Source organism: Triturus cristatus, chromosome 2_2, assembly GCF_964204655.1.
Source record: "Triturus cristatus chromosome 2_2, aTriCri1.1, whole genome shotgun sequence".
NCBI classification, from domain to species: domain Eukaryota; kingdom Metazoa; phylum Chordata; class Amphibia; order Caudata; family Salamandridae; genus Triturus; species Triturus cristatus.
Genome location: NC_140582.1, coordinates 822,748,074 through 822,774,320, shown reverse-complemented (window position 1 = coordinate 822,774,320; position 26,247 = coordinate 822,748,074). Strand labels below are relative to the sequence as shown.

General features: G+C 48.6%; 1 protein-coding gene across 2 annotated transcripts in view; it reads right to left on the bottom strand.

Moving 5' to 3' along the window:
* GABRA4 (gamma-aminobutyric acid type A receptor subunit alpha4) overlaps nucleotides 1–26,247 on the bottom strand; it is a 387,346-nt gene that overhangs the window by 298,101 nt on the left and 62,998 nt on the right. For both annotated transcript variants that reach the window (XM_085643308.1, XM_085643309.1), the window contains exon 3: nucleotides 13,319–13,386. In XM_085643308.1, the coding sequence (XP_085499434.1) occupies nucleotides 13,319–13,386 (68 nt within the window). The remainder of the gene's footprint in view (nucleotides 1–13,318; nucleotides 13,387–26,247) is intronic.

The window sequence follows — 26,247 nt, the reverse complement described above, 5'->3', positions numbered from 1 at the left end:
CTGGTGCACGCCTGGGCTGGCTATTAGGGGGCAGTGGGCTTGTGGTTCACCCTTTTTGTCCCCTTGGTGAGTACCGCGTAGTGGCCCCTTTTTTTTCTCCTTGCTTTTTTGGGGATGTGTTGGCTGGCTCTCCTTCTGGGTGCTGCTTGAATTGGGGGTTGGGACTCCTGGAGATGAGGGGGTTTGTGCCCAGGGACCCATGCATGAGATGCAGGCGCTCTTCCGCTGGGCTGCTTCCACGCTTCTGCACTCGTCTGCGTCTCCTCTGGCCGTCATTCCTATGTGTCCCTATTCTTGTCAGTGGGCGAGGTTGTGGCGTGAGGCTGGGGCTACCAACTTCCGTGCCTGTGCCTGCAGGTTTGTACTCGGCATCCACTCCGCATCCTGTGATTCCGAACATGATCCCATGTGTATTGTACCTCATGTTTGTGTCGTTTGAATATGTCATATTAAGCTGAGATGCGTGTCCCTTTGCGGTGGCTTCAATTGCTGTGACGAGTGCTACTGTTTGTGGTTTGGCAGGTTCGGGGCTTGCGCTGTTTGACAGGGACTGCACTGTAGCCTACGTTCCTGTGACTTTGTTGCACGCGCTTGTGGTTTCGCTACCTGCTGCTGCATCTCTGTTAATTTTCGCATGGGTTTTCCGGGTTCGGTTGGCTTCTGCTTCCCATTGGATTCACTTGCAGCCCTGGGTGGTGTCTCTTCCTCATGCCCTCTTAGGGTGTTTGGGTTGCTGTCTGCTTGGCCTTCTGGTCGCTGCCGCACTGTACGCCTGGGCCTCTGGGTGGTGCCGGTGTTTGAACCCGGGGCCTCCTGCTTGCGTTTCTTGCCCCCTCTTTCTTTGCACTAGCCTCCGCTGGTCTCCCTGGGCCTTCCTGTCTGGGTTTCTCGCTTTCTTTCGGGTGCTGTTGGATCCAGTCGTCCTCAGGTCTCTTCCGGTGCTGGTGGATTCCTGTCTTTGCTGGCACCTGTTCCTGCATGCTGGCCCTCTGTGCTTTGCTGGTTGCGTGTGGTGTGGGTCTGCTTGCTGTCTCGGTCCGGGGCCCTTGGTGTCTCCAGCCTGGTTCTCTGCCTCCTGTGCCCCCTGCTCCCAGGGTCCAGGCGGTTCTTCGGCTTCTTCTGCTGCCTGCAGCGTTGGCTCCCGTGCCTTCACTGTCCTGTCTTGGGCCATGGTTTCCCCTGGTTCGCTTCCTTTTTTTGGGGGTTCCGCCTGGGGGGGCCTTTGGGGCTTCCTCCATGGGTTGTGTGTTCCCTAGCCTTTTGGTTTTTCGCTTGCTGCTGGTTGGCGTCTGGGCTGGGGGTCGGTCCCTGTGGGTCTCCCATTGGCCTAGCCCCTTGGTGCTTGCTGCCTGGCGGCTTCTTGCTTGTGCTGGGCTGCGGCCTTGGCTTCTGTTGCGCCTGCTGCCCGCCCTGTGGTTTGGCCGGGTCGGCTCTGGTTCCTCCCTGGGATAGTGTCTGCTTGCTGGGCTGTGGCTTGCTTTGGGCGGTCTTTCCCGGGGCTTGTTGGCTTCTTCTTGTGGCCTCTTTGCTCTGTCCTCTGGGCCTCCGGCTGTCCTGCCCTGCGGGCTTCTGTTGTCCCTAGTCGGTCCTGGTAGGTGCCTGGTTTGGGGTGCGACTGGGCCGGTGCCTTGCTGTTCTTGGACTTCATTTGGCTGCTTGCGGCCCTTCCGCCCGTTGTGGGTTTGGGCCTGGTGCGTGCCTGTCTGGGTGCCTGCCTGCCAGCGGTTTTTTGCTGTTGGGCGCTTCTTGTGTCCTTCCGGGTGCTTTTGCTTGCCCCTTGCCCCTCGCTTGCAGTGTCTGCCTTCCGTGGGTTCGCTGGGTCCTCCCCCTTGTTTTCCAGCGGGGGGCTGTTGTGTCCTTCCTTGATTCTGGTGGACCCTTGACCTTGTTGGGCTGTTGGCTCCAGGGCGGTGCTGGTCGGGCCCTGGTGGCTTCTGGCTGGTGTTGGGTGTTGGCTTGTTGGGCTTGCCTTCTCGCCTGCCGCTCCTTTTGCCTCCTGTGGTGGCTGGGTGTCGTTAGTCTTCCTTGGCCTCTGCCATGGGTGGCCCCTTGTTCTTCAGGTGCCCGGCTCCTGTGCCCTGCCCTGTCTGCTGTGCCCTTTCCCTGCTTGTGTTTGTTGGGTGTCGGCCTCCCCTGGTGCGTGCTTTGTTGCTTCCCGCTCCTCTCGTTCCGCTTTCGGGTTGCGTTGGCTTGCCTCGGGTCTGGGGCTCTGGTTTTTTCCCTTGGGGGCCTGTCGTTGGGCCTGTACTCCCGCACAGGCTGTTTGCGGCCTGTGGCGTCTGTGACCCTTGCTCTCTTGTTGGCTCTGGGGTGTTCCTTCTCCCCTTGTTTGGGTCCGTTCCTGCTCCCCTGTTGGGTGGTGCGCCTTTGGCTTCTCCAGACTCCTCTCCTTTTTGGTGCCGGGGTTGTTCCGGTGTGCTCTTGGGTCCTGGGCTCTGGTTCCGTTGGGTTTGCCCTTGCGGTCCCTCTGTTTGGCCTCCCGTTCGCTTGTGCGTTTGGGTTGCTGGTTCGCCTCTCGGCTTGGTTGTGTCGGGCTTTGTGCTGTAGGGCCCTTGTTTGCTTGGGGTCCTCTTTTGGTCCCTGCTTGGGTCCTTTTCTGGGCGCTCCTTCTCTTGGGCCTTGTTGCGGTCCTTGGCTGGTTTTCTGTCCTTTCCTGTGCTATTCGTTTCGGCTGGCTGTGGCCCTGGGTCCGTGGTGTGGGCTGCTGGGCTCCCTCCCTCTGCTTCTTCACTCTCTGGATGGCCTGGCTGTGGTTGGTTGCTGTGCCTTTCCCTGTACCCCTTCTTGGTTAGGGGTTATTTTTGCCTCTCCTTCCGGGTCCTGGTGGCGCTGTGTTTTGTGCCTCCTGGCTGGTTGGCCTGCTGGTTCTCCGGCTGGCTTCTTGGGGGTTGGGTTGTTGGCCTCCTTGTTGGTCTTTCCTGTTTGCCCTTCTGCCTCTTGGGATTCACCTTCGGTGTTTCCTTGGTATCCTCCTTTCTCGTTCTAGCGGTTGTCAGGCTCTTGGTTGGTGTTGTTTCCTCCCTTCCGGTTCTGGGGTGTTGGTTTCCCCAGTTCCGTGTTGGGCCTCTGTTGTTGTCTTTCTTGATGCCCTGGTTTTTTGCCGGGTCTGCTTCGGGTTGGGCTTCTTTGCTCTCCCTGGCCTCCGTTGGGCGGGTTGCTGGGCTTCTTGTCAAGGTGTCTCCTGCTTTGGGGGTGTGCCTCAGGGTCTGTCCGGCCCTGTGGCCTGGTCCTTTTGTGGGTTTCTGGCCTCCTGGTTCCCTGTTGCTACTGTTGTCATTGGGGGGGGGGGCTTGCTTGGGTTCCCTGCCCCCTTCTCTTTCCTGGCTGTTCCTCTGGGTGGTTGCCTGTTTGCTTGTTCGGTTCTGCCCTCTTTAGCCTTTGCGATTCTACTGTTGGCTTCCCCTGGCGTGTTGGGGTGGTTTGGTGGTTGGTCGTGTCTTGCCTTGTTTTGTTCCTTCCTGGGCCTTCGGCCCTGTCGCCCTGTGCGGTCTGTTCTCCTCTGCTCTTGGCCGTTGGGCTGGATTGGCCTGTTTGGGTGGCTGCCTGGTGGTGCCTAGTTCTGTGGCTTCGCCCTTGGGGGGTCTCTCCCTGGTCGGTTGCCCTTTTCTGGCTCTGTTTCTCTGTTGGGGCTTGCCCCCTTTCCCTGGCCTTCCTTTCGTCGTTCTTGGGGGGGGGGGCCTTGGTTTTGACCCCTCTGGTTGCTCCCTTGGGGCTTGAGCTCTGTGTGTGTGGCCCCTTCTGGCTTGCCCGAAGGGGGGGGTTCTTGTGTTTTTTTCTATGGTCGTCCCCTGCTGGTTTTGGGGTCTCGGCTCTGTCCGCGTGGTTGGGGGCATGCTTGGTTGTGTGCTCCTGCCTGCGTTTTTTTCTCCTTCTTGTGGGCTCCTTTTGCTCCTGTGTGGTGCCATTTTTCAGTCTGGTGCCCTTGGCATTGGTGGGGTTCCGGAAGGCCGGTTTCTCTGCTTTGGTATTCTCCACTTTGTTAAGGAATGGGACGAGGACAGGAGGGACCTGGGGGTAATGTCCTATTACTTACCAGTGATCTTCATTACTCCTGGTCCCGTTGTCCTCGTCCCATTCCTTACGTCCCTCCCTCCCTCCCTGGCGGCCGGCCATCCGGTTGTTGGCTTGGTGTTTTCAGGCTACATGCTGGGATGGTACCGCTTATGTACTCCCAGTGGGAGGGAGTGGGTTGGGTATCCCAGCAGGCTCCTTTTCTTTTTTTCTGTCGTGGAGATGGTCATCTCCACTTTGTTAAGGAATGGGACGAGGACAACGGGACCAGGAGTAATGAAGATTACCGGTAAGTAATAGGACATTATCTGCCCAAACTTATATTTCCGATGCTACGTCCTTTATAAAATATTTTTCCAATTTAACAAACCAAATGATACCTCTGTTCACAATACTGGGATGCCATTCAATCAATCAATCAGTGACATTTATAGAGCGCACTACTCACCCGTAGGGTCTCAAGGCGCTTGGGGGGGGGGGGGGGGGGTGCCGCTACTGCTCGAACAGCCAGGTCTTGAGCTTCTTCCTGAAGGAGAGATGGTCTTGGGTCAAGCGCAGGTCAGTCGGGAGGGAGTTCCAGGTCTTGGCGGCCAGGTAGGAGAAGGACCTTCCTCCTGTAGTCGCTCTTCGGATGCGGGGGACGGCGGCGAGGGCATGGCTGGCTGATCGGAGGTGGCGTTTGGGAGCGTAGAAGTTGATTCGGTTGTTGAGGAAGCTCGGGCCTTGATCGTGTAGGGCTTTGTGTGCGTGGGTGAGGAGCCGGAAGGTGATTCTTTTGTTGACGGGGAGCCAGTGCAGGTTCCTCAGGTGTCCAGAGATGTGGCTGTTTCGTGGGATGTCGAGGATGAGTCTGGCTGAGGCGTTCTGGATCCGCTGGAGTCCCTTCTGGAGCTTGGCGGTGGTTCCGGCGTAGAGGGCGTTGCCGTAGTCCAGTCGGCTGGTGACGAGGACCTGGGTGACTGTCTTCCTGGTCTCCGTGGGGATCCACCAGAAGATCTTCCGTAGCATGCGCAGGATGTTGAAGCATGACGAGTAGACGGCGTTGACTTGTCTGGTCATGGAGAGGGAGGAGTCCAGGATGAAGCCCAGGTTGCGTGCATGGTCCGTCGGTTTGGGTGCGGTGCCCAGGGCGGGGGGCCACCAAGAGTTGTCCCAGGCGGAGGGCGAGGGGCCCAAGATGAGGACCTCCGTCTTGTCTGAGTTCAGTTTCAGGCGGCTGGTCGTCATCCACTCGGCTACATCTCTCATCCCTTCGTGCAGGTTGGCTCTGGCGGCGGCGGGGTCGTTGGTCAGGGAGAGGATCAGCTGGGTGTCGTCAGCGTAGGAGATGATGTTGAGGTTGTGCTGGCGTGCGATGGCCGCGAGGGGGCTCATGTAGACGTTGAAGAGGGTGGGGCTCAGCGAGGATCCTTGAGGGACGCCGCAGATGACTTCGGTGGCCTCTGACTTGTACGGTTGTAGGCGGACTCTCTGTGTTCTTCCGTCGAGGAAGGAGACGATCCATTCCAGTGCCTTCTCCTGGATTCCGACAATGCTGAGGCGCTGCACAAGGGTGCGGTGGCAGACAGTGTCGAATGCCGCGGAGAGGTCTAGGAGGATGAGGGCCGCTGTTTCTCCGTTGTCCATCAGGGCCCGGATGTCGTCGGTGGCGGCGATGAGGGCGGTCTCGGTGCTGTGGTTGGCTCGGAAGCCCGACTGTGAGGGGTCGAGGGATCCATTCGTCTCGAGGAAGGCGGCAAGCTGTCTGTTGACGGTCTTCTCGATGACTTTTGCAGGAAACGGGAGGAGTGAGATGGGGCGGTAGTTCTTGAGTTCAGTGGGGTCCGCTGTAGGTTTCTTGAGTAGAGCGCTGAGTTCGGCGTGCTTCCAGCTCTCAGGGAAGGTGGCGGTGTTGAAGGAGGTGTTGATAATGTCCCGCAGGTGGGGTGCGATGACAGCGTTGGCCTTGTTGAAGACGTGGTGAGGGCAGGGGTCGGTCGGAGATCCGGAGTGGACGGAGTTCATCATGCGGATGGTGTCTTTGGTGGTGGTTGGAGTCCAGGCGCGGAGGGTGGTGGTGGGCGGCGTTGCTGTGGTCGTGGCGTGCGTCGGTTGAATGTTGAAGCTGTTGTGTATGTCCGCGATCTTGTTGTGGAAGTAGGAGGCGAGGGAGTTGCAGAGGTCTTGCGATGGGGTGATGTCGTTGTTTCCGGCGTTGGGGTTGGAGAGCTCTTTCACGATGTTGAAGAGTTCCTTGCAGTTGTGTGCGTTGTTGTCCAGCCGGTCCTTGAATGCAGTTTTCTTGGCGGCGCGGATCAGTTGGTGGTGCTTCCGGGTGGCAAGCTTGAGAGTGGTCATGTTGTCCAGTGTTTGTTCCTTTCTCCAGGCTTTCTCGAGGGCTCGGCAATTCGTCTTGGAGCTCTTGAGTTCGTCGGTGAACCATGGGGCCTTCTTGCTGCCGGGTCTGCTGGGCGGGGTCCTCAGTGGGGCGAGTTCGTCCGCGCAGTTGCTGATCCACTTCGTGAGGTTGTTGGCGGCCTGGCTGGGGTTCGCTGAGCTGGCAGGAGGGTGCTGGCTCAGGGAAGCGGCAAGCTGGTCGGCTGTGATCTTGTTCCAGCTTCTTCGGGCAGCCTGTTGCTGGTGGTGGTGGATCGTCGTTCTTTTGAAGGTGAAGTGGACGCAGCTGTGGTCCGTCCAGTGGAGTCCTGTGGCGTGGCTGAAGGTGATGTCTTTGCTGGATGAGAAGATGGCGTCGAGTGTGTGTCCGGCGAGGTGGGTGGGGGTGTTCACCAGCTGCTTGAGTCCGAGGTTGGCGAGGTTGTCGAGCAGGGTGGAGGTGTTGCGGTCGTTGTTGTTCTCCAGGTGGAAGTTGAGGTCCCCCAGGAGGATGTAGTCGGCGGAGCGGAGGGCATGCGGGCTGATGAAGTCGGCGATGTCCTCGCTGAATTGGGTGCGTGGTCCCGGGGGTCGGTAGATCAAGGTGCCTCTGAGGGTGGTCTTCGGGTCGGTGTGGATCTGGAAGTGCAGGTGTTCGGCGCTTGTCAGGGTGTCGTCGGTGTCAGTCGTGATGCGGATGGTGTTCCTGTGGATGACGGCGATGCCTCCTCCCATCTGGTTGGCGGAGCGGTCCCTCCGGGTGATCTTGTATCCCTCTGGGATGGCGATGGCGATGTCGGGCGCAGAAGAGGCGTTCATCCATGTTTCCGTGAGGAAGGCGACGTCAGGAGCTGTGGTGTCGAGGAGGTTCCAGAGTTCGATGGCGTATCTGTGGACTGAGCGGGTGTTGAGCAGGATGCACTTGAGGTGATTGCTGCTGGTGTTCGGCTCGGCGGGTGCTGGGGTAGGGCAGGTCCGAGTGCAGGTGAACCTGCAGGCGTGGCAGCTGAAGGGTCCGTGGGTGCATCGTGGGGTGGCTCGGTGGCAACCTGGGATTCGGCCGGAGTTGAGAGCGATGAGGGTGGCGGCGGTGTACGTCAAGCGGGTGGGCAGGAGTCCTCGAGGGCCAGGGGTCCTGGCACTGGGCACGGTCCAGGCGCGGACGGGCGCAGACGGGCTTGCCTTTGGCGCGCCTTCGGCGCACAATCGGCGCGCCCGCTGCGCGTGACCGCTGCGCGTTCGCATGGTCGCCATATATGGGGAAGTGCGAGGGGGGGCGGAGCAGCTGGGAGGCGGGAGCGGGGAGGGAGGAGACGGGGCGAACAAGGACAACAGGCAAGCAGGCAAAAGGGGGACAAGGAAACAATTACAAAATACAGCAAGTACAATTGGAGACACAATTCAGTAGAAACAGTGGCGCAAGGCAGGAAGGAGAGCACAGACCACGCTGCTCGAGGCAGGGGGCGTGGTCTCACGGCGGCAACCGGAGCACAGAGGCAGGTGGTTGGGGGGCACACGCAGCAGCTGGTGGCCGTGCGGCACAGGGGGTGTCCTAAGCTAAGCTTCTTTCAAAGCCTTTACTATTGCCTATACTGCCAGAAAGAAAAAGATATTGATTTCTAAATACTTTTCCATACTATCACATATCAAAACCCTTGAACATGCTTATTATACCTCTAAATCCCCTGATCATCTTCGAGACCTCATCAAGGCTAAGTCTGATTAAAACAAACTAGCTACAACTGATGCTTGTAATATTCTACTTAAAATAAAATCTAAATACCATGGGGGTCAGGACAAAGCAGGTAGAATGCTTGCCAACTATCTCAAAGTTAAATCGGAAAGGAAAACCATTGGACCTATTCTTAACACCTGCACTAACACTTTACGACATTCGGACATATATTTTGTCAGAGCATTCCTGTCCTACTATCACTCATTATACATGGAAAACACCCATCTCACCGAAAACAATACTCAAATGTTCTTTGATGGTCTCCCTCCTCCTCGTTCTATACCGGATGTTATGGCCCTCTTGGAAAAAGAAATAACACTTCAGGAGATTTTAGATGCAATTAAATCTCTTAGGAGAGCTAAAGCCCCTATCCCTGATGGTTTTTCTATTGAACTTCTCTCCTCTTTTTCATCTATTTTTGCTCCACACTTACATGAGCTATTTATCTCTTTTCTATTACACTCTAAACCTGAAGGTTCCTTCCTTGATGCTCTCATTGTAATTATTTCCAAACCTGAAAAAGATCACTCCATTTGTCAAAATTATCGTCCAATCTCATTAATCAATTATGACTGCAACTTTTTTGCTAAAATCCTCGCCTCTAGATTAGAATAGGTTATTCCCTTACTAGTAAAAGCTGATCAATCTGGCTTTGTTAAGGGTAGGCTTACCTCAGATAATGCTAGAATGTGCTCTAATATTCTTACTATGGCGAAGCGATATCCTGATCCGCTATCTGAATTATCCCTTGACGCTGAAAAAGCTTTTGACCGTATAAATTGGCAATTTATGTTCAAAACTCTTCACTAGTTTGGTTTCGGCCCTATATTGATCTCTTTCATCAAACTATTGTATTCAGAACCCAGTGCATGTGTTTATGTTAATGGTTGTTTATCCCCTTATTTTAACTTGCATAGGGGTACTAGGCAAGGCTGTCCTCTTTCTCCCCTTTTATTCCTTTATGTCTTGAGCCTTTTCTTGAATGCATTCACTGTAATCCTTAGATAACAGGCATCCAACACAACTCTCATGAAATTAAATTAACCGCTTATGCAGACGATGTTTTGATTTACCTTTCAAAACCCCTAACCTACTTATCTTCTTTTCTACAAGAAATTGACTTATTATCTAAAGTGTCTGTTTAGAAATTGAATTTCTCTAAAACTGGGATCTTACCCTTAAATTCCTTATGCTATCAATGTATGTTTTCCGATACCAACTTTAAATGGTGTCCTTCTGAAATTAAATATATAGGCGTTGGGTTTTCCTCTACCATTCCTCAAACTCTTTCCCACAATTTTAATACTTTAAAAACCAAGATTCAAAACGTATTTTCTTTCTGGTGCCCTCTCTATCTATCCTGCTGGGATAGACTGGATACCATCAAAATGATGATTGTACCACTCATTCTATTCTTACTTTCTATGTTATCCTTTAAAATCCCCAATTTTTTAAAACCAAATCAGCTCCCTTTGTACTAAATTTCTCTGCAACAACAAAGCTGCTTGTATTGCTCTATCTAAATTAATCAAATAAAAAAATGAAGGGGGTGTAAGATTTCCTCATTTTAAATTATATCACATCGCTTTTTTAGTTAGACAAATTTACGCATTGAAAAGACAATACCATGATGAATCAATACATAGCTGGATATATTTTGAATGTTCTTTATTACACAAATTCTCTTTTTACGGCTCTTGTTTTATGTCCAATTGCACTTTTATTTCCAAACATCCTATTTTAAAATACTCTCAACACCTGATACACTCACTTTTAACAGATGGCTCTAATCTTTACCAAGCTTTTCTTGCCTCCTCTATTTGGTATAATACATTTATTAAGTTTCGCCATAAATCTTTCTACTTCAAAAAATGGAAGGAGAAGAATATTATATATGTTCATCAACTTGTTTCTCATAATTCTGTTTTACCCTTAAACACATTACAAGATTGTTATGATTTACACTCCTATTGCTTAGCCCAATATTCTCAATTATCACAAGAACTTCAATCATTTCTAACAACCAAAATCTTTCCTCTAAACGTTACTCCATTTACTCCCTTGACCCCTTTGTATAAGATCCCTCTTGATTCTAACCCGAAAGCTTCTCTTATATATACATTTCTATCTACTCCTAATTCTGAAAGACCAAAATCATCAATTGAATTAGCATGGGAACTAGACCTTTCCATGTCTATTTCAATTAAAAAATGGGACAAAATATGGCACATAGTTTTTACCACATCTAGAGTTGCTATTATCACTCAATTGTTATTTTTCCTATATAATAAAGCAGTTCGGACACCCATATTTATACATAAAATCAACCCTTCTTCTGCTCCTCTCTGTTGGTCATGTCTTTACTCTAATAGCATATTACTTCTTTTGTTATACCATTGCCCTTATGTTTTCAAAGTTTTGTTAATCCATGTGGACTAAATGTTCTGAAATATTTCTTTTTTGTATTCCATTACCAATTCATAATGTTTTTCTTGGATCCATGTCTGCTGATTTCCATGACACCTCGTTAAAGTTACAATTATATAACCTTTTTATTTCTTTTAAAGTCATTCTCTCTTGCTGGAAAGACAACTCTAAAATATGTATGCTAACATGGTGGAATTTTATTTGCAATGAACATAGACTTTCTACTGTTTCATCTTCATCATTGTCTCAAAAAATGAAATCTGATTTATTATGGTTACCTTTTACTACTTTCCTATCTACACACTCATCTCATCACTAATAACTTTATGACTATCCTCTTTCCCTTCCTCTCACCTCTTTTATTTCTTTCTTTACTCCTCTCTTTTTCTTTTCTCTCACTTTCTTCTTTCTTTCCTGTATTTTAAATATTATATCAATTACTAATTTATTTATAGGTACCCCTAACGTTTCTCCTTTAATCTTTTAAATAAAATTGTATTTTACCTGTTGTATTTTTTAACATGTCATTTCTCTTTCACATGCAACATATATCCTTGGTACTTCTTATTTTATTCAATACAAATTCTTTTTTTTGTTAAATTAAAAACCACTGTCATGCTAAATGTAGTTTACATGTGAAAAGTCTGCAAGAAGTGACAACAGCGTTGCCTTGCAAAAATGAGCATTAGTCAGTTTGCTAAAATACACAGAAACACTACCTCACACACTCATGTAGAACACCAATATAATAATGCCCAAAAAGTACTAAACATGAAACCCAGCATTCCGATGCCACAAGAAATGTAGAAGATAAAATAAAACATTAGGAGCTGGAGCTTCAGGGCTCCTAAAACGGGCAGATGAATATCATTTATACTAGAAAACTATGCAGATTTTACTATGACGATTGTTTAGTTAACCCCTTCCCCGCTCATGATGGAGCCGCTCCGTCATGAGCCACGGTTGCCGTGTGCTCATGACGGAACGGTTCCGTCATGTTACGGCCGTTGGCGGCCGCTCCGCCTAGGCGGCGCTGTTTCCCCGCCTGTGCGGGGGGACAACGCAAATGGGCGGAGTCATGACGGAACCGTTCCGTCATGAGCACAGCTCAACCGTGGCTCATGACGGAGCGGCTCCGTCATGAGCACAGCGACGCCGCGCTGCCCCCCCCGCACCCCCCAGCGCCGCAGCGGAATTCCCGCCGCGGCGAAAGGGTTAATGTTGGCGGACCTACATTAGAACCAGCAACATGACGCTAAACAAAAGCACGAATACTGTAAAAGAAAGTGATTAACTTTGTTTTTTTTTATTGCTATTCTTGAAAATCTGAATATTTCTTTGGTAATGTTTGCAAAGTCACTATATAATTGCAGCATGACACAGAGCATATGGAATATGTGCAGTCTCATCCAGTGCATCATGAGTCATTCAAAATTATTAAGTCATCATTCAATTTTATATTTTCACACATGAGGCATAGCAGCCACAACGGCACTCAATATATTACTGGCACAGAGGTCTTACTTGTGTCAAACATGCGCAGTAACCGCAAAGCAAAATAAAAATAAACATAAACAAGGGTACTGAATGCCACTATACATCATAGCAGCTTCTGCCCATGCTATTTGATGTAGCACAGCACCCTTGCCCCTAGGACTATCACCCAGAGTCGTTAGATTGTTGTAAATTATAATGGCAGTTCCTGAGGATAATCTCAGCAAAGTATCAGGGAATGCTCTCCTTCTTCTTGGTGCAGTAGGACAAAAGTGTAACAGATAATGGAAATGAGAGTGAGTTTCTGGAGTTGAGGCACTTTGTGCAGTGCACACAGCAGCCACTGCAGGTAAGAGCAGTGGGGCAGGCTTTGGGGTGGATTTCAAGAGACGACTACAAGGGAAAATTAAATAAATAACTAATATACCCTTGTGGTCGACTCTCAAAGTCCCCCCCAGCCGTCCCCACTGCCCCATCGCTCTTACCTGCAGCGACCCTGGCTGGCACAGAGGGAATTGTAGTTTTTACGGAAACCAAAGTTATCGGTGCTGTAGGCGCAGCTCGGTTACGAAGAAGATATTTAATAATGCTCCAAAAAAATAATCATATATTTTAAAAAATGGAAATGAAAATCTGGCAGTTGTAAAATATTGACCAAAACTTTGTCTGTTATAATACAAAAAAAATGTGTCTTCACATTTAAAGGGCCAGAAAGGCAAGTACAGAGGTGCAGAAAAGAAACTAGCGTAAAGGTTAGAGCGGCTGACCTGGAAGCTGGGGAACAGGGTTAGAGCCAGTGTTTCTCTGCAGATCAATTAATCTCTCCCTGCCTTTGAAGCACTCCAATGCCTTCATTTGGGGTTCCCGGTATGTGTAAAACAGCGAATCCATTAAGAAAAGAAATTCCAGCAAAGAGCTTGAAACCAGTACTTGGGCCACAAGAGACTGATAAGAGAAACACACACTGAACAACAGAGACTAGACTACCTACAACCAATAGAAACGAGGAAAAGTACAAGCACATGGACCAATAAGAAGTGAAGGTGGGATGTAAGCCGCTTTTAAAATGTATTAAATACAATAGGTTTCACAAGCACAGTGCAGGCGAAACCTAAAAAGGTACACGTCTGGGAATGCAAATATAGGGATTGTAGTCTGCTGGAATGTAAACATGTTTCAGCCATTATGCCCACTGTAGGGCATGATGTACACTCATTTTACTTACATTCACTTTATTACCGAACTAGTCTTATTACATTATGGGATGTAATTACTTGAACAAGTTCAATTACTTACCATTTCAACATCTGAAACCGGTCCAAAGCTGGTGACATAGATGTCTGTTTTGACTTCTGTAACAGGACCTGTATAATAAAATATCATTCAAAACATTAAAATATTTGCAGAAAAACAATATATACTTAAACGTTATGCTAAAATAACCCATTTACATCCTATAAATATATTTGCCTTAAGCTGCATGAGCCATGAAAACTAAACTGCCTCAAGTTTCTCGGTCAGGTGTGAGCGTGGAAAAAGTTTTCATTTACGCAAGCGTAATGTAAGCTTAGCTCAAAAACCACTAAACACTTGTAAATGCATGCACTTTCTTGGGAGCTGCACTGTCCGCAATCATGGACAACAATACACTTGAGATTTGATATTGCGTTAGTTTAATAGCCATTCTTATGAAGGGTCTGTGAAGCAGTTAGGTGAATACTATGGAAAGCGGTGAGCACCCACACAAGTATAACAAACTTAGGTTATTCACAAACATTTTGCAGGGCATTTCCCACACTTGCTTGCTCATCTATTTGTCTAGAAAGAGGTGCTGCAGGTTTCCCAAAGTGTAACAAATGGTCCTATTTGCAAGTGTTGGTATGAAGGTAAAAATATTGTTAGACCATATTACTATAGAATGAGAACATGTATTGCCCCTTAGATAAATGTTTTTGACCATAAACATGCATGTTGTATGCAATTCATAAAAATGAAAGTCAGAAAAGTAAGTCATTAGTGGACACTCGTGTGAGTACAGAGTGAGTACACTACGTCATTAATTAAGTAGTACCCACTGTTGGATGCAATAATTAGTTCATGCAATAAAAGCGGACACTGATTTTTCCAGCGCAAAAAATCTCACCTTTTCTGTGTCTTGCCGGTAAAACGAGGCAAAACATCAACATGCAGATGTTGGTGCTTATTGCTCCAAAATCCACATATCCTGGTATTTTCACCTCGCAAATATCGACAGAATCAACCCGCTAAAATGTACCTGGAGGAAATTGTGGAGTGGGGGCGGTGTTTGCCAGAAACCTGGTAACTCCGATATGAGCAGTATCATGAAAGCATTGCATAGACGAATGCTGTTAAAAACCAAACTAACCACGAAAGCAGACAGGCATTTATACCATTTGATATGAATGATTTAACAAATAAGTTGCACATTGCACCATATCTTGGCATTAGGTACAGATAAGGCCTTTTTTACCTTGAGTACATACAGCACAACAGCAAACAAGCTACAAGAAAAAAAAGGCAAGGGGCTGACAAGAACACAGGAAAAGAGTTCTCCTTAAAGCAATAGCAAAACCAAGCTAACACTCCATGTGAAGATGCCAGAAAACAAAGCAAGCACCGTCACGCACTCAGAGGTTTGTGCGGTTATGAGCACGTGACAGAAAAGCAACTATAATGCAAGCAGCGGTTAGTCACTTGCTGCACCTGGAAACAGGTCTCCACAACCCCAGGCATACATGTATATGGGTACCATGCAAACATCTCTACATACATAATTATAATTGTCACCTACCTCACAATGCCCACACCAACTCGTGGCCCTCTCTGACCCCTGCAAGGCAGTTCCTCAAAACAGCAGGTCAATAGCTAGTGCCTTGTGCATAAACAATTCCCTGGAGGTGACTCAGCACCTTCCCCTGCAACTCCACACTAAAGCTGAAGCCCATTCAGTCTTTCCCCAAATGATGAAACCTAGCTTGGAGGAAGAATAATAAGACCTTTGACCACAACCTTAATATCATGCCATCTAATCTCATCATCAACTGTACAACATCACAGGATTCCAAATGAAAAGAAACATGGACATGGAAGACACCTGATAGCAGGTCACCTGCTCCCATCTTTGCTGAACCACATAACATTTACTTTGTGCCTGGTAGTCACTGGTAGTCCCCCCCTCTTGAAGCCCACCAGCAACATCTCCTGCATGCCACATATGCTCTTCAACCATCAACATCCAGCATGGAAGGAGACAATGTCCATAATAGTTCCAAATGCCCCCATGCCATGGTTTCACACCAAAAACATGCTGAGAAATACCAACATTTCCGTATGCAGCAAAGACCCAATACCAAACAGACTAGGACAGTCGTCACTCTTCTGTATTAGAAGCCTGCAAATAACTTCATGATTTGGTATAATTTCAGTTCGTTTTTTGTTTTTGGGAGGTTGTTCGGTTTTTATGGCAGTAGTGTTTGAAGTTTTTTCAAACATTTCTTTGAATTATGCTAGTTTTGTTTGTAAGTTAAAATGAGTTAATTTTATAATTATGCAAACGAGGTTTACTTAAGTAAAACATAATTTAGAAAATATAGTGGGGTTTTGGTTATTGGCTAATTAGATAATGGAATTAATTAATGTTTTTAACGATTTGGATATCAGGTCTCTAACAAACGATGTTTTAGGAGCTACAGACCGTAGTATTAGTATGCGCAGAATTAAATGTATTCCTGATTCACCAAAGAGTGCATCTGCTTCTGTGCTTTCTCTTACCTACCCTCACTTGCACTCAAGAAAATCGATGACAACAGTATTGTACACGAGACTACAGGGTGTTTTAGAATGTTACTATATTCATCAAGGTTGAACTGATGTAAGAATGTATAGGCTATGTGATCACAAACATTGGAACAATATGCGCCACTGTGAGTTCGTTTATTAAATGGAACTCCCCAGACATTATGTCAAGCACTTTTCCAGACTTTCTAAAGCGGCAGTCAGGGCAATTCAGAATACGTAATGAACTGTAATATGAAATGGTCGCACTATTGCTGCACATAAGAGGGCCTGTCCCTTGGTTCTTTCACTTGAATGAAGTTAGGGCCATGCAAACGTTTTATGCACCTTTGGTTCCATCTGTGCATCAGTAGTGATCAGTTGATCCTATAGATTTTAAAATTCATGAGAGTGCGTTACAATATATCGGAGGTTAAAATATAGTTCCACTCTCATTTCAGCATATATTGCTGTGAAGTACTGGTTGCCAATGAGCAACATGTCCCTTGATTTAAGAAGAGGCAACCTCAAAAAGTAACTGGTCGAGCAAATTCCTAAGTAAGTTTTAGACACTGGCACGTTTTTCCTTCTTTATTTTTACTATTCTTTCTGAGTTTGCTTTAGTCTTTCGGGTGAATAACTCTCAGTAGAGGGGATATTTCCTTTTCCCTTCACTCACTTTGACAATATCTTGAGCTGGATATGTCACGATCCTTGACCTCGTCAGGTAGGTCGCTCCCCCTCCGCACAGCACCGCCTGTGCATCCTGTCCCTGCCCCAGATGCCGCTGCTTAGGTAAGTTCTGTGCCCCCGTGATCTGTGCCCCATTTTTCTTCTTTGCCCCCGTAATCTGTGCCCCATTTTTCTTCTGTGCCCCCGTGATGTGTGCTCCGTTCTTCTTCTGTGCCCCCGTGATCTGTGCCCCATTTTTCTTCTATACCCCCGTGATCTGTGCCCCGTTTTTCTTCTGTGCCGCGTGATCTGTGCCCCATTTTTCTTCTGTGCCCTCGTGATCTGTGCCCCCGTGATTCTGTGCCCTTGCCCCTGTGCCGTCCACCGCTCATGTTCCTGCTGCTGTATCCCCTGTGGCCCCGCCCCCCTGACTGTCCATTCGCTGCCCCTACCTCCCGCCTCCCAACTGCTCCTCCCTCCCTCACTCCCTCCTCCCCATATATGGCGGCCGCTGTGCTGCCGCGCCAAAGGCGTGCCTAAGGCAAACCCGTCTGCGCCATTCCGTGCATGGACCGCACCCGGCACCAGAACCCCTGATTCCCTGCGAACGCCATAAAGCCCACCTCTGCTACGACTCCAGCACCCTTCACACCGGACGATCACGCACCTGCTGCCTGGCAGCCCCGAAGCGCACCCAAGGACCCTTCTCCTGCCGGAACTACAGCTTCACCAGCATCCGGCCCTCCAACCCACCTACCAAAGAACCCAACCACCTCAGATGCATCCTTCTCAACACCCGCTCAGCACACAAACACGCCGTGGAACTCTGGGACCTACTGGACTCCAACACCCCAGACGTCGCCTTCCTGACGGAGATCTGGCTGAACCCCTCCTCGGCACCCAACATCGACATAGCCATCCTGGAAGGCTATAAAATCACCCGCAGGGACTGCACCAATGGAGTAGGAGGAGGAATCGCCATCATCCACAGGAACTCTCTGAAAGTCTCAACCAATACCGACGACACCCTCAGTTCCGCCGAACACCTGCACTTCCAGATCCACACCGATCCTAACACCACCCTCAGACGAACCCTCATCTACAGACCCCTCCGGACCACGAGCACAGTTCAGCGACTCCATCACCGACCTCATGAGCACACACGCCCTCGCCTCCATGGACTACATCTTCCTCGGGGACCTGAACTTCCACCTCGAGATCAACAACGACACCAACTCCTCCACCATGATCGACAGGCTCAGACAACTCGTCACTACACCCACCCACTCCGCCGGCCACACGCTTAACCCCATCTTCTCTGTAAGGTTCCACGTCTCTTTCAACCACACCCCGGAGCTCCACTGGACCGATCATCGCTGCATCCACTTCACCTTCCGGAAACTCACCACGCACCAACGCAACCCAACAGATGCCGCACCGCTGCTGGAGCAAAGTCACCGAAGACCAGCTTTCCACCTCCCTTGCCCAGAACCCACCCACAGATCCGACCGACCCCGACACTGCCGCTCGCAACCTCAAACAGTGGATCAACGACTACGCCAACACCCTCGCCCACCTCAAGAAGCCCTCCAACACCCACACTAGCAATAAAGCCAGCTGGTTCACCGAAGACCTCCTGGCCTCCAAGCGAACCTGCTGAAAACTTGAAAAACCCTGGATCCGTGAACGAACACCAGAAAGCTACACCGCCCACAAGAACGCCACCCGCAGACAACACCACCTCATCAGATCCGCCAAAAGGACCTCCTTCAAAGACCGCCTAGACAACAATGCACACAACAGCAAAGAACTCTTCAACATCGTGAAGAAACTCTCCACACCAGCTCCAACACCAATGACATCCCACCCTCAAGACCTGTACGACTCGCTGGCCACCTTCTTCCATCCCAAGATCATAGACATCCAGGACAGCTTCAACACCGTCACCACCCCGGCAACCACTGAGACCCCAGCTCAGACGACCACCACCCGCACCACCCACCTGATCTCCTGGACCAATATCAACGACGATAACACCATCAAGATCATGAACACCGTCCACTCCGGATCCCCGGAGGACCCCTGTCCACACCACATCTTCAACAAAGCCAGCAGCACCATCACACTCCATCTCTGGAAAACCATCAATATCTCCTTCGAGACAGCGACCTTCCCGGAAAGCTGGAAGCACGCAGAGATCAACGCCATACTCAAGAAACCCAAGGCAAACCCCAAGGACCTTAAGAACTTCCGACCCATCTCCCTGCTCCCGTTCCCGGCAAAGATCATCAAAAAGGCCGTCAACAAACAACTGACCAGCTTGAACAGTTGAACAGCATCCTGGACCCGTCCCAGTCCGGGTTCCGTAGCAACCACAGCACAGAAACTGCCCTCATCGCCGCCACCGATGACATCAGGTCCCTGCTAGACAACGGAGAAACCGTGGCCCTCATCCTCCTGGACCTGTCAGCCGCCTTCGACACGATCTGCCACCACACACTACGAACATGCCTCTACGACGCCGGAATCCAAGAGAAAGCCCTGGACTGGACCTCCAACTTCCCCTACGGCAGAACACAGAGCGTCCACCTCCCCCCTTCCGCTCCAAAGCCACCGAGACCATCTGTGGCATACCCCAAGGCTCATCCCTCAGCCCAACATTCAACGTCTACATGGCACCACTCGCCCACATCGCACGACGGCACGACCTCAACGTCATCTCCTATGCCGACGACACCCAGCTGATCCTCTCCCTCACCAAGGACCCCCACACCGCAAAAACCAACCTCCACGAAGGAATGAAGGCCTTCGCCAACTGGATGCGGAACAGTTGACTGAAGCTGAACTCGGACAAGATGGAGGTCCTCATCCTCGGATCCACCCCCTCGGCCTGGGACGACTCCTGGTGGCCGACTGCACTAGGAACACCCGCAACACCCACCGACCATGCACGCAACCTAGGGGTCATCCTCGACTCCACCCTCTCCATGACGAAGCAGGTCAACGCTGTCTCCTCCTCCTGCTTCAACACCCTCCGCATGCTCCCCACCGAAACAAAAAAGACGGTCACCCAGGCCCTCGTCAGCAGTAGACTGGACTACGGAAACGCACACTATGCAGGAGCCCCGGTCAAACTCCTGAAACGGCTTCAACGCATCCAGAACGCCTCCGCGCGCCTGATCCTTGACATGCATCGCCCCAGCCACATCACACCCCACCTAAGAGACCTACACTGGCTCCCTGTCAACAAGAGGATAACCTTCAAACTCCTCACCCACACACACAAGGCACTCCTCAACACTGGACCAACATACCTCAACAGCTGACTCAGCCTCTACACCCCCACCCGCTATCACCGCTCCACAGACCGCACCCTCACCACCGTCCCCGGCATCCGAAGAGTGACCGCCGGCAGCAGATCATTCTCCCACCTCGCTGCCAAGACATGGAACACCCTCCCTATCCGCCTGCGGCAGACCGAAGACCGAAGACCTTCAGAAGACTTCTCAAGACCTGGCTCTCCGAACAGTAGCAGCTTCCCCCCTCCCCCCCCTTAGCACCTTGAGACTCTCGCAGGTATGTAATGCACTTTACAAATGCCATGATTGATTGATTGCTCATTCTCCTTTCACACAGGTGTATTTCTTTCTTTTTATTTTGCTTTGATCATGTTATATTTTATGGTTCATTCCATTCTGTATAGGGGTCATTCTACACATGATTCCAACGTCCTGAAGACGGTTAATACTTTGATCACCCAAGTCTCCAAAGGTAAATTGGGTTTCTTATATTACTCCTATAGATTGGACATGGTCTTAACCAACTAACACGCAACTAACTGAATCCCAATGAGTTCACCAGGAGCCTGTGGCAGCACCCTCATAAGACACCGATATAGCCCCTGGATAACAAATAGCCACCTAGTTCCTCGGGTTACATAAGCAAAGAATATCTGGCAATGTTGCAACCCTATGCCTTGAGGAGACACGCCTCTTATATTTCAATATTCAAGAACTCTTCAGAGCAGATATCAAATCCAAGACACGCTCTCAGAAATTAAATGCAAGTAAAACAGAAGCTTCTTTCAAGTCTCCACAAGTAGAGAGTAAAGTATTTGGGCTACTTAAACACCTGTGGCATCCTATTAAACCTTTTCCAGATCAATATGTATTTTTCAACCAGTGATTCTGATTTCCAAAGCTAACAGAAGAGGTTTCCCCTACATTTGTTTCTTACTCCAGCAGTGCATCCTAATTGTAGCCCCAACCCAAGTGGAAGGAGGATACTGTCCCATCACCAAGCTGTAACTACTCTGACAAATGATTGTGGCTTAATATTACGGTGTAGTCACTCACCTTTTTATCTGTATACTTGAGACAGGGCCTACAATTCCTGCATTAAAAATCTATTGTATTCATTACCCCATAACTGAGGCAACTAAAAGCATGGTGCGTGACTGTGGTAAGGTGTTGTATGCATGGAGACTGTGCGGCATACATGGTGTGCTCTAAATTGCCACATCACAGTTCACACAGGATTGTGGTTTCCTCTGTTACTATGAAATTAATTCAGTTTTATCTCCAAGGAACAGCTCTGGGTCGTATCCATCCGTGTCTGCATTCTGGGTTGGATTTCCTATTCAGTCTAAAGACTTGCCCATGAAGTATGCACTGTCTGAAAATGTTTTCTATTTTGTGGAAGCCTGTGAGCCTCAGAGGAATGTCAAAGTTTCCCCCATGCACATTTGAACCATGGTGTGTTTACCCGTGAGTTGACCTGTGACATACCAATCAACAGCACAGTGACCTTTTTCACTCACCCTGCCTTCAGTGGAGAATGCCTCATAAAATACACGAGGCAACTCCTTTCTCTGCTTCAACAAGGCTATCAATTCTAAAAGTGACATGTTTTCTAAACGGGTAGTGGCTTTCCCCCTGCATCCCTATTTCTGGATAAATACTGGTCCTCCAGAGAATGTATTTAGGATTCACTTTTATTGCTAAGGTGGATAAGACATCTAGATCCAGATAAAGTGCATTAATTTGTAGAATAGGATCTATATTTCCAGAGTAATGAGGAGCATTCACCAATAGGTCCTGTCCAGACTAAGGATATACAGCCCAGCTAAACTCGACTGATCCTGAGAAGTAAGAGCAACATCTGCTGTGCAAATGCCAGAGACACCAAAAGGCTATGTCTGCTGGACAGCCCGCAGTGCCCGCTCAGTCTGCCTATGGATAACTGTGTTACAAGCTGGGCACGAGCACTTAGTAACCAAGCTGTGGGTAACAGAGAGGCCTGAAGTTTGCTGATGAAGCGTTTTAAGCCCTTCTTCCTGAGTAAACGAGGAACATTTGGACTCTTCTCTTTGTACTCAAGACACATGAAGTATGTTTCATTATCCATAGATGGTCACCCTGTGCTCAGAACAGTTGTAACCATCACCCTACAACTTACTATTCTATTCTACAGCTCAACTAAACTCACAGCTGCCACATGCAAATTACGACAGACAGATTTCAAGATGCAGTCCACTCAACAGGTTCCAAACACCATTCCACCCCTAGTACTAGTCGGCACCCTGAAAGTCAGTTTTATGTGCACTGGAACTTGGTGACACTTGTACACCGGGAACCACAATATCTTGAGCATCTCTCGAAGTTTAGTGTGCTATTCAATAGTACCTCTCTCAGTGATTTGAAATCAAATGCATTTTTGAGCAGAGGGCTTAGGGTTCGAACCCACACTTTCCATCACTCTCTCAAAGTTACCTAAGCTAAGATAGATCACAGCATTTGAGAAACATTACTGCCATACATAGATGTAGCTTACATTCATGTTTCTGATAGTAAGGTGTTTGGGTACCTGAGGACCAGAAACTAAACATACAAGGACCCAACTTCTTCAAATTAGTACCAGTGAATATACCGCTTACACTGTAAATTCTAGTCCTCAAGGTCAGAAGTTCTAAGCCCTAGAATAATGTTCCTGTCCCTTTCTCTGCACCCAACTTTGCTTTTCCTTATTGAACCCCTGCTTTTTTTACCCACATGTAAGGAAAGAATAAATGGTTCATTCCATACAGTGATAATATTGTTCCATATTATATCTATATTCCAGACCTAAAGCTGTGTATCAGTGAAGCCTTTTTGTAATTTCTCTTCATTTTCATTTTATAGCTTTGACATTACAGCTTACCGATTTCACATCCATCCAATACTTGCAACATTTGTCCTAAAATCATCCTGCCCACTGATCCACATCCACTCCCATCCGTGAAGCACAATCTCTATCATTTTAAGCCTGTTATAACAGTCATTAGTTATCCGCACTACCATCTGACACAGGAGCATTGAAGGGAAAGAAAAAAACAATCCCCCTTTAAACAACAAGGTTTTCTCTCTCTAACCACCCTACGTTTTACTAATGTCATTCTCTGCCCGGAACCCATTAACATGCACTAATATTAGCCCACGTTTTAACCTGTGCAGTCGAATGTTTAAAGATTAACGAAGGAGTACGAGGGAAGTGCTCCACTAATCAAGAGCATCTCCTGGCCAGAGCTGGCACTCCAACTGGTACTGGGATCCATCTATCCCCACTTCAAGGTGGTCATGTGTCAAATTTAGCCTCCAACACCAGCATAAATGGCTCCCAGACCATAACCGATGAGGCACCCCCCCATCCTCCATTGCAGGCTTGCGGGTGTGTTGGCCTCAACAGTGGCCAGCTTCCATAGGTCCCTAAGCCAGACAGCCAAATCAGAAAAATTTAGCAACTACTTGTCATTGCTGCTAGACCAGAGAGCCTTGGGGGGAGGGGGGGTCTTTCCCCCGACCCCCAAATCTTTGCCTGCCTCATCCGCTTTTCTGAGCTCATTTGTCCTGGTATTAGGACTCTCTTCAATGTACTACTGCTACCCTGTGCTAAAGGGCTTGTGCTTTCTCCCATAAACATAGTAACATTGATACATCCCCAACTGGCTTATTTAATATACTTATACATCCCTCGCAAAATGGTACTCCCTGTACCCAGGGCAAGTAAATTAAATTCTACTAGTGGGCCTGCAGCATTGATTGTAGCACTTTCACCAGGTCTCAGACCTGCCATTGCTGAGCCTGTGAGTGCAGTTTCCACTGCCATGTTGACAGGGCAAAAAAGAAATGTTGCCAGTCCAAAACCTTCCCTTTTTATACATATGAGTTACCCCTAAGGTAGGCTCTGGACAACCCAGAGTGCAGATTGCAATATATTTAAAAGACAGGACATTTACTTTTAAGTTTTACATGTTCTGGTAGTGAAAAACTCCCAAAGTCATTTATTAGTACTGCTAGGTCTCTCTCTCCATAGCATAACATAAGGATTACCATATTCCATTTTATAAGAGTAATACCCAATTGTGAAGAGATGGACTTCAATTTGTAGTCTCTGGAATCACAATTTAAAATCCAAACTTATGGTGAAGTCCGATTTTAAATTGCAATTCTGAAAATGCCACTTTTAGAAAGTTGGTATTTTCTCACTATAGCTATTTTGTGCACGTCTCTGATCACATGTCTTGGATGGGTGACAGTTGGGCATTGTGTATTCCTCCTTGACAGCCACACAGAATGGGAGCTTAGCTGTGACTTGATGGGCCTGGCAGGATGGGAGGAAGGAGGTGGACCCAGCCTCACTTACACCGGATTAGGCTGTGTCCTGTCCCCACACAAAGGGCTACATACCCCCTGTAGGGAGTCTGGAGCCAGGGCAGGAAGGGAGGACCTCTGTGCACTACAAAAGCATGTCTTTGAAGAATCCCCCACTTCAAAGGCACAACTGGGTATAAGTAGTGGCCCTCAGACACCACCACTTCAGAACACATCTGGACCTGTGAAGACTATCAGGAAGGAGGACTGCTGTGCTGCTGAAGGACTGCCGCTCTGCTGGACTGCGGTTTTGCTGGAATCTTGCCTTGCTGTGCTGCATTGCTGCCTTTTGTCTCCCTGCCTGGGTGAGAAGGACTGGACCTGCATCACTTGAACCAAAAGTGATTCCAAGGACTTGATGGCTGTCTTCCTGATCTGAAGTCTCAGGGGCATAAAAGACTTCCAACCACGCTGCTTCTGCACCTGGACTCTGCCATCTGTGAGTCTGCTCTGCCAAGTGGTGCAACCCCAGTCCTGGACACTTGGAAGTGGGCCTATTGTGCTTATTCCAGCGGAACCGATACATCCGCTGTTGAATAGACACATTGCCTCTGCAGCGTGGATCAGAACCAGTGCACCGCCTCTGCTGCGTGGATTCGCACCAATGCTGCTGCATGGCTCGGACCAGACGCATCACCTCCAGAACCACTACTGTGGGACATGCTTTCCAATTCAAGGTACTTAACAATGCTGAAGCCTCTGCATTGCAGCTCACTGCAACAGACCCATCGCTGCTGCTGCATGGGTCAGGCCCAGCGCACCATCGCCACTGCATGGATTGGCACAGGCGCATCACCTTGACTGTACCACGCATCCTCAATGCACCCAGGATTAAGGTACTCAGCAAGCTTCACTGGGTCCCTGTATCTGGTCGGCACTCCATCATGGTCAGCCTGAACTTTCGACTTTGTGCCGGTCCTATGCAACCAGATATCCTGAATATCACTTTTAGGTGTTATTTAAAAACGAAAACTTTGAAATTCAATATCTCAAAGTCTACCTATTGGATTTTTGTCGTTTTGGTCTTGTTTTATTTTTAAAATTAGGTTCTATTTTTCCAACCTGGGGTGGAAATTTTCTGTGTGGTGTTTTCACTGATTTACTGTTTGAAGTGTTGCAAAAATGCTTTACACAAGGCCTTTAAGTTAAACCTGACTGTTCTGTACAAAGCTACCAGAGGGTGAGCACAGGATAATTTAGGTTTTGCCTGCTTCTTACCCTGACTGGGATTGTGGTTGCTGCTTGCCTAGGGTTCATACGCCAGTCTACCAACAACCCAAGTTCTAACAATTACTATAATGAGTTTAACAGAACCAAAGCCAGGTCTACGTACTTGGTTATGACATTTAGTCTTATTTTACCTGGGCATAAGGCCCAGCAGGCACAGTGTTGGTTTCAGCGCCACAGTTTTTCCAGATATCTTTGCCACCACCTCTAGAGCTTTCACATAAAACTGTGCTATTAAGGGACACTGTCAAACCATAATTTTAAAAGTTCCCTTCGACCTGGTGGCAGCAGAGGCAGCATAAGCTGGCTCCTTCAAGCATGTTTGCAATGGATGGGGGGGGCGGTTGTGTACATCTGGTAAATGTAATTCGATTGGGTGTATTTCATTCTGGGATTTTGTTATATCCTCGGCACAAATTCCAGATAAGTCCTTTTCTTATTTGTTATGTCTTGCCACTTCACTTTATCCACTTGTCCCTTACACTCAGCTGCTGGGTCACATATTGTGCTGGCAATGAAGAAAATAACTTAGTCACTGCTTTCCTCCCTATCTAAGAAAAAAACATTGTAGTGCAGTCATTGTAGTAGGCTGCACCACATCTTCACCCCATGTCTGTTTCAATGCATGCATGCGCTGGAGCATTATAAATGAGAAACTTGCCTGACACCAAGATGTACGTGTCATGGATATTTTGTAGCCTGCATAGTGTGCTGTGTATAAAGAGATCGGTTGTGATGTCAGCTTCCTCCCAAAGTTCTGGGGTGTGTAAAGCTTATTGACTTCAGTAAGGAATGGACCATGGAGGAACATTGGGGTGTACGGGTATATGTGTCCATTTGGTT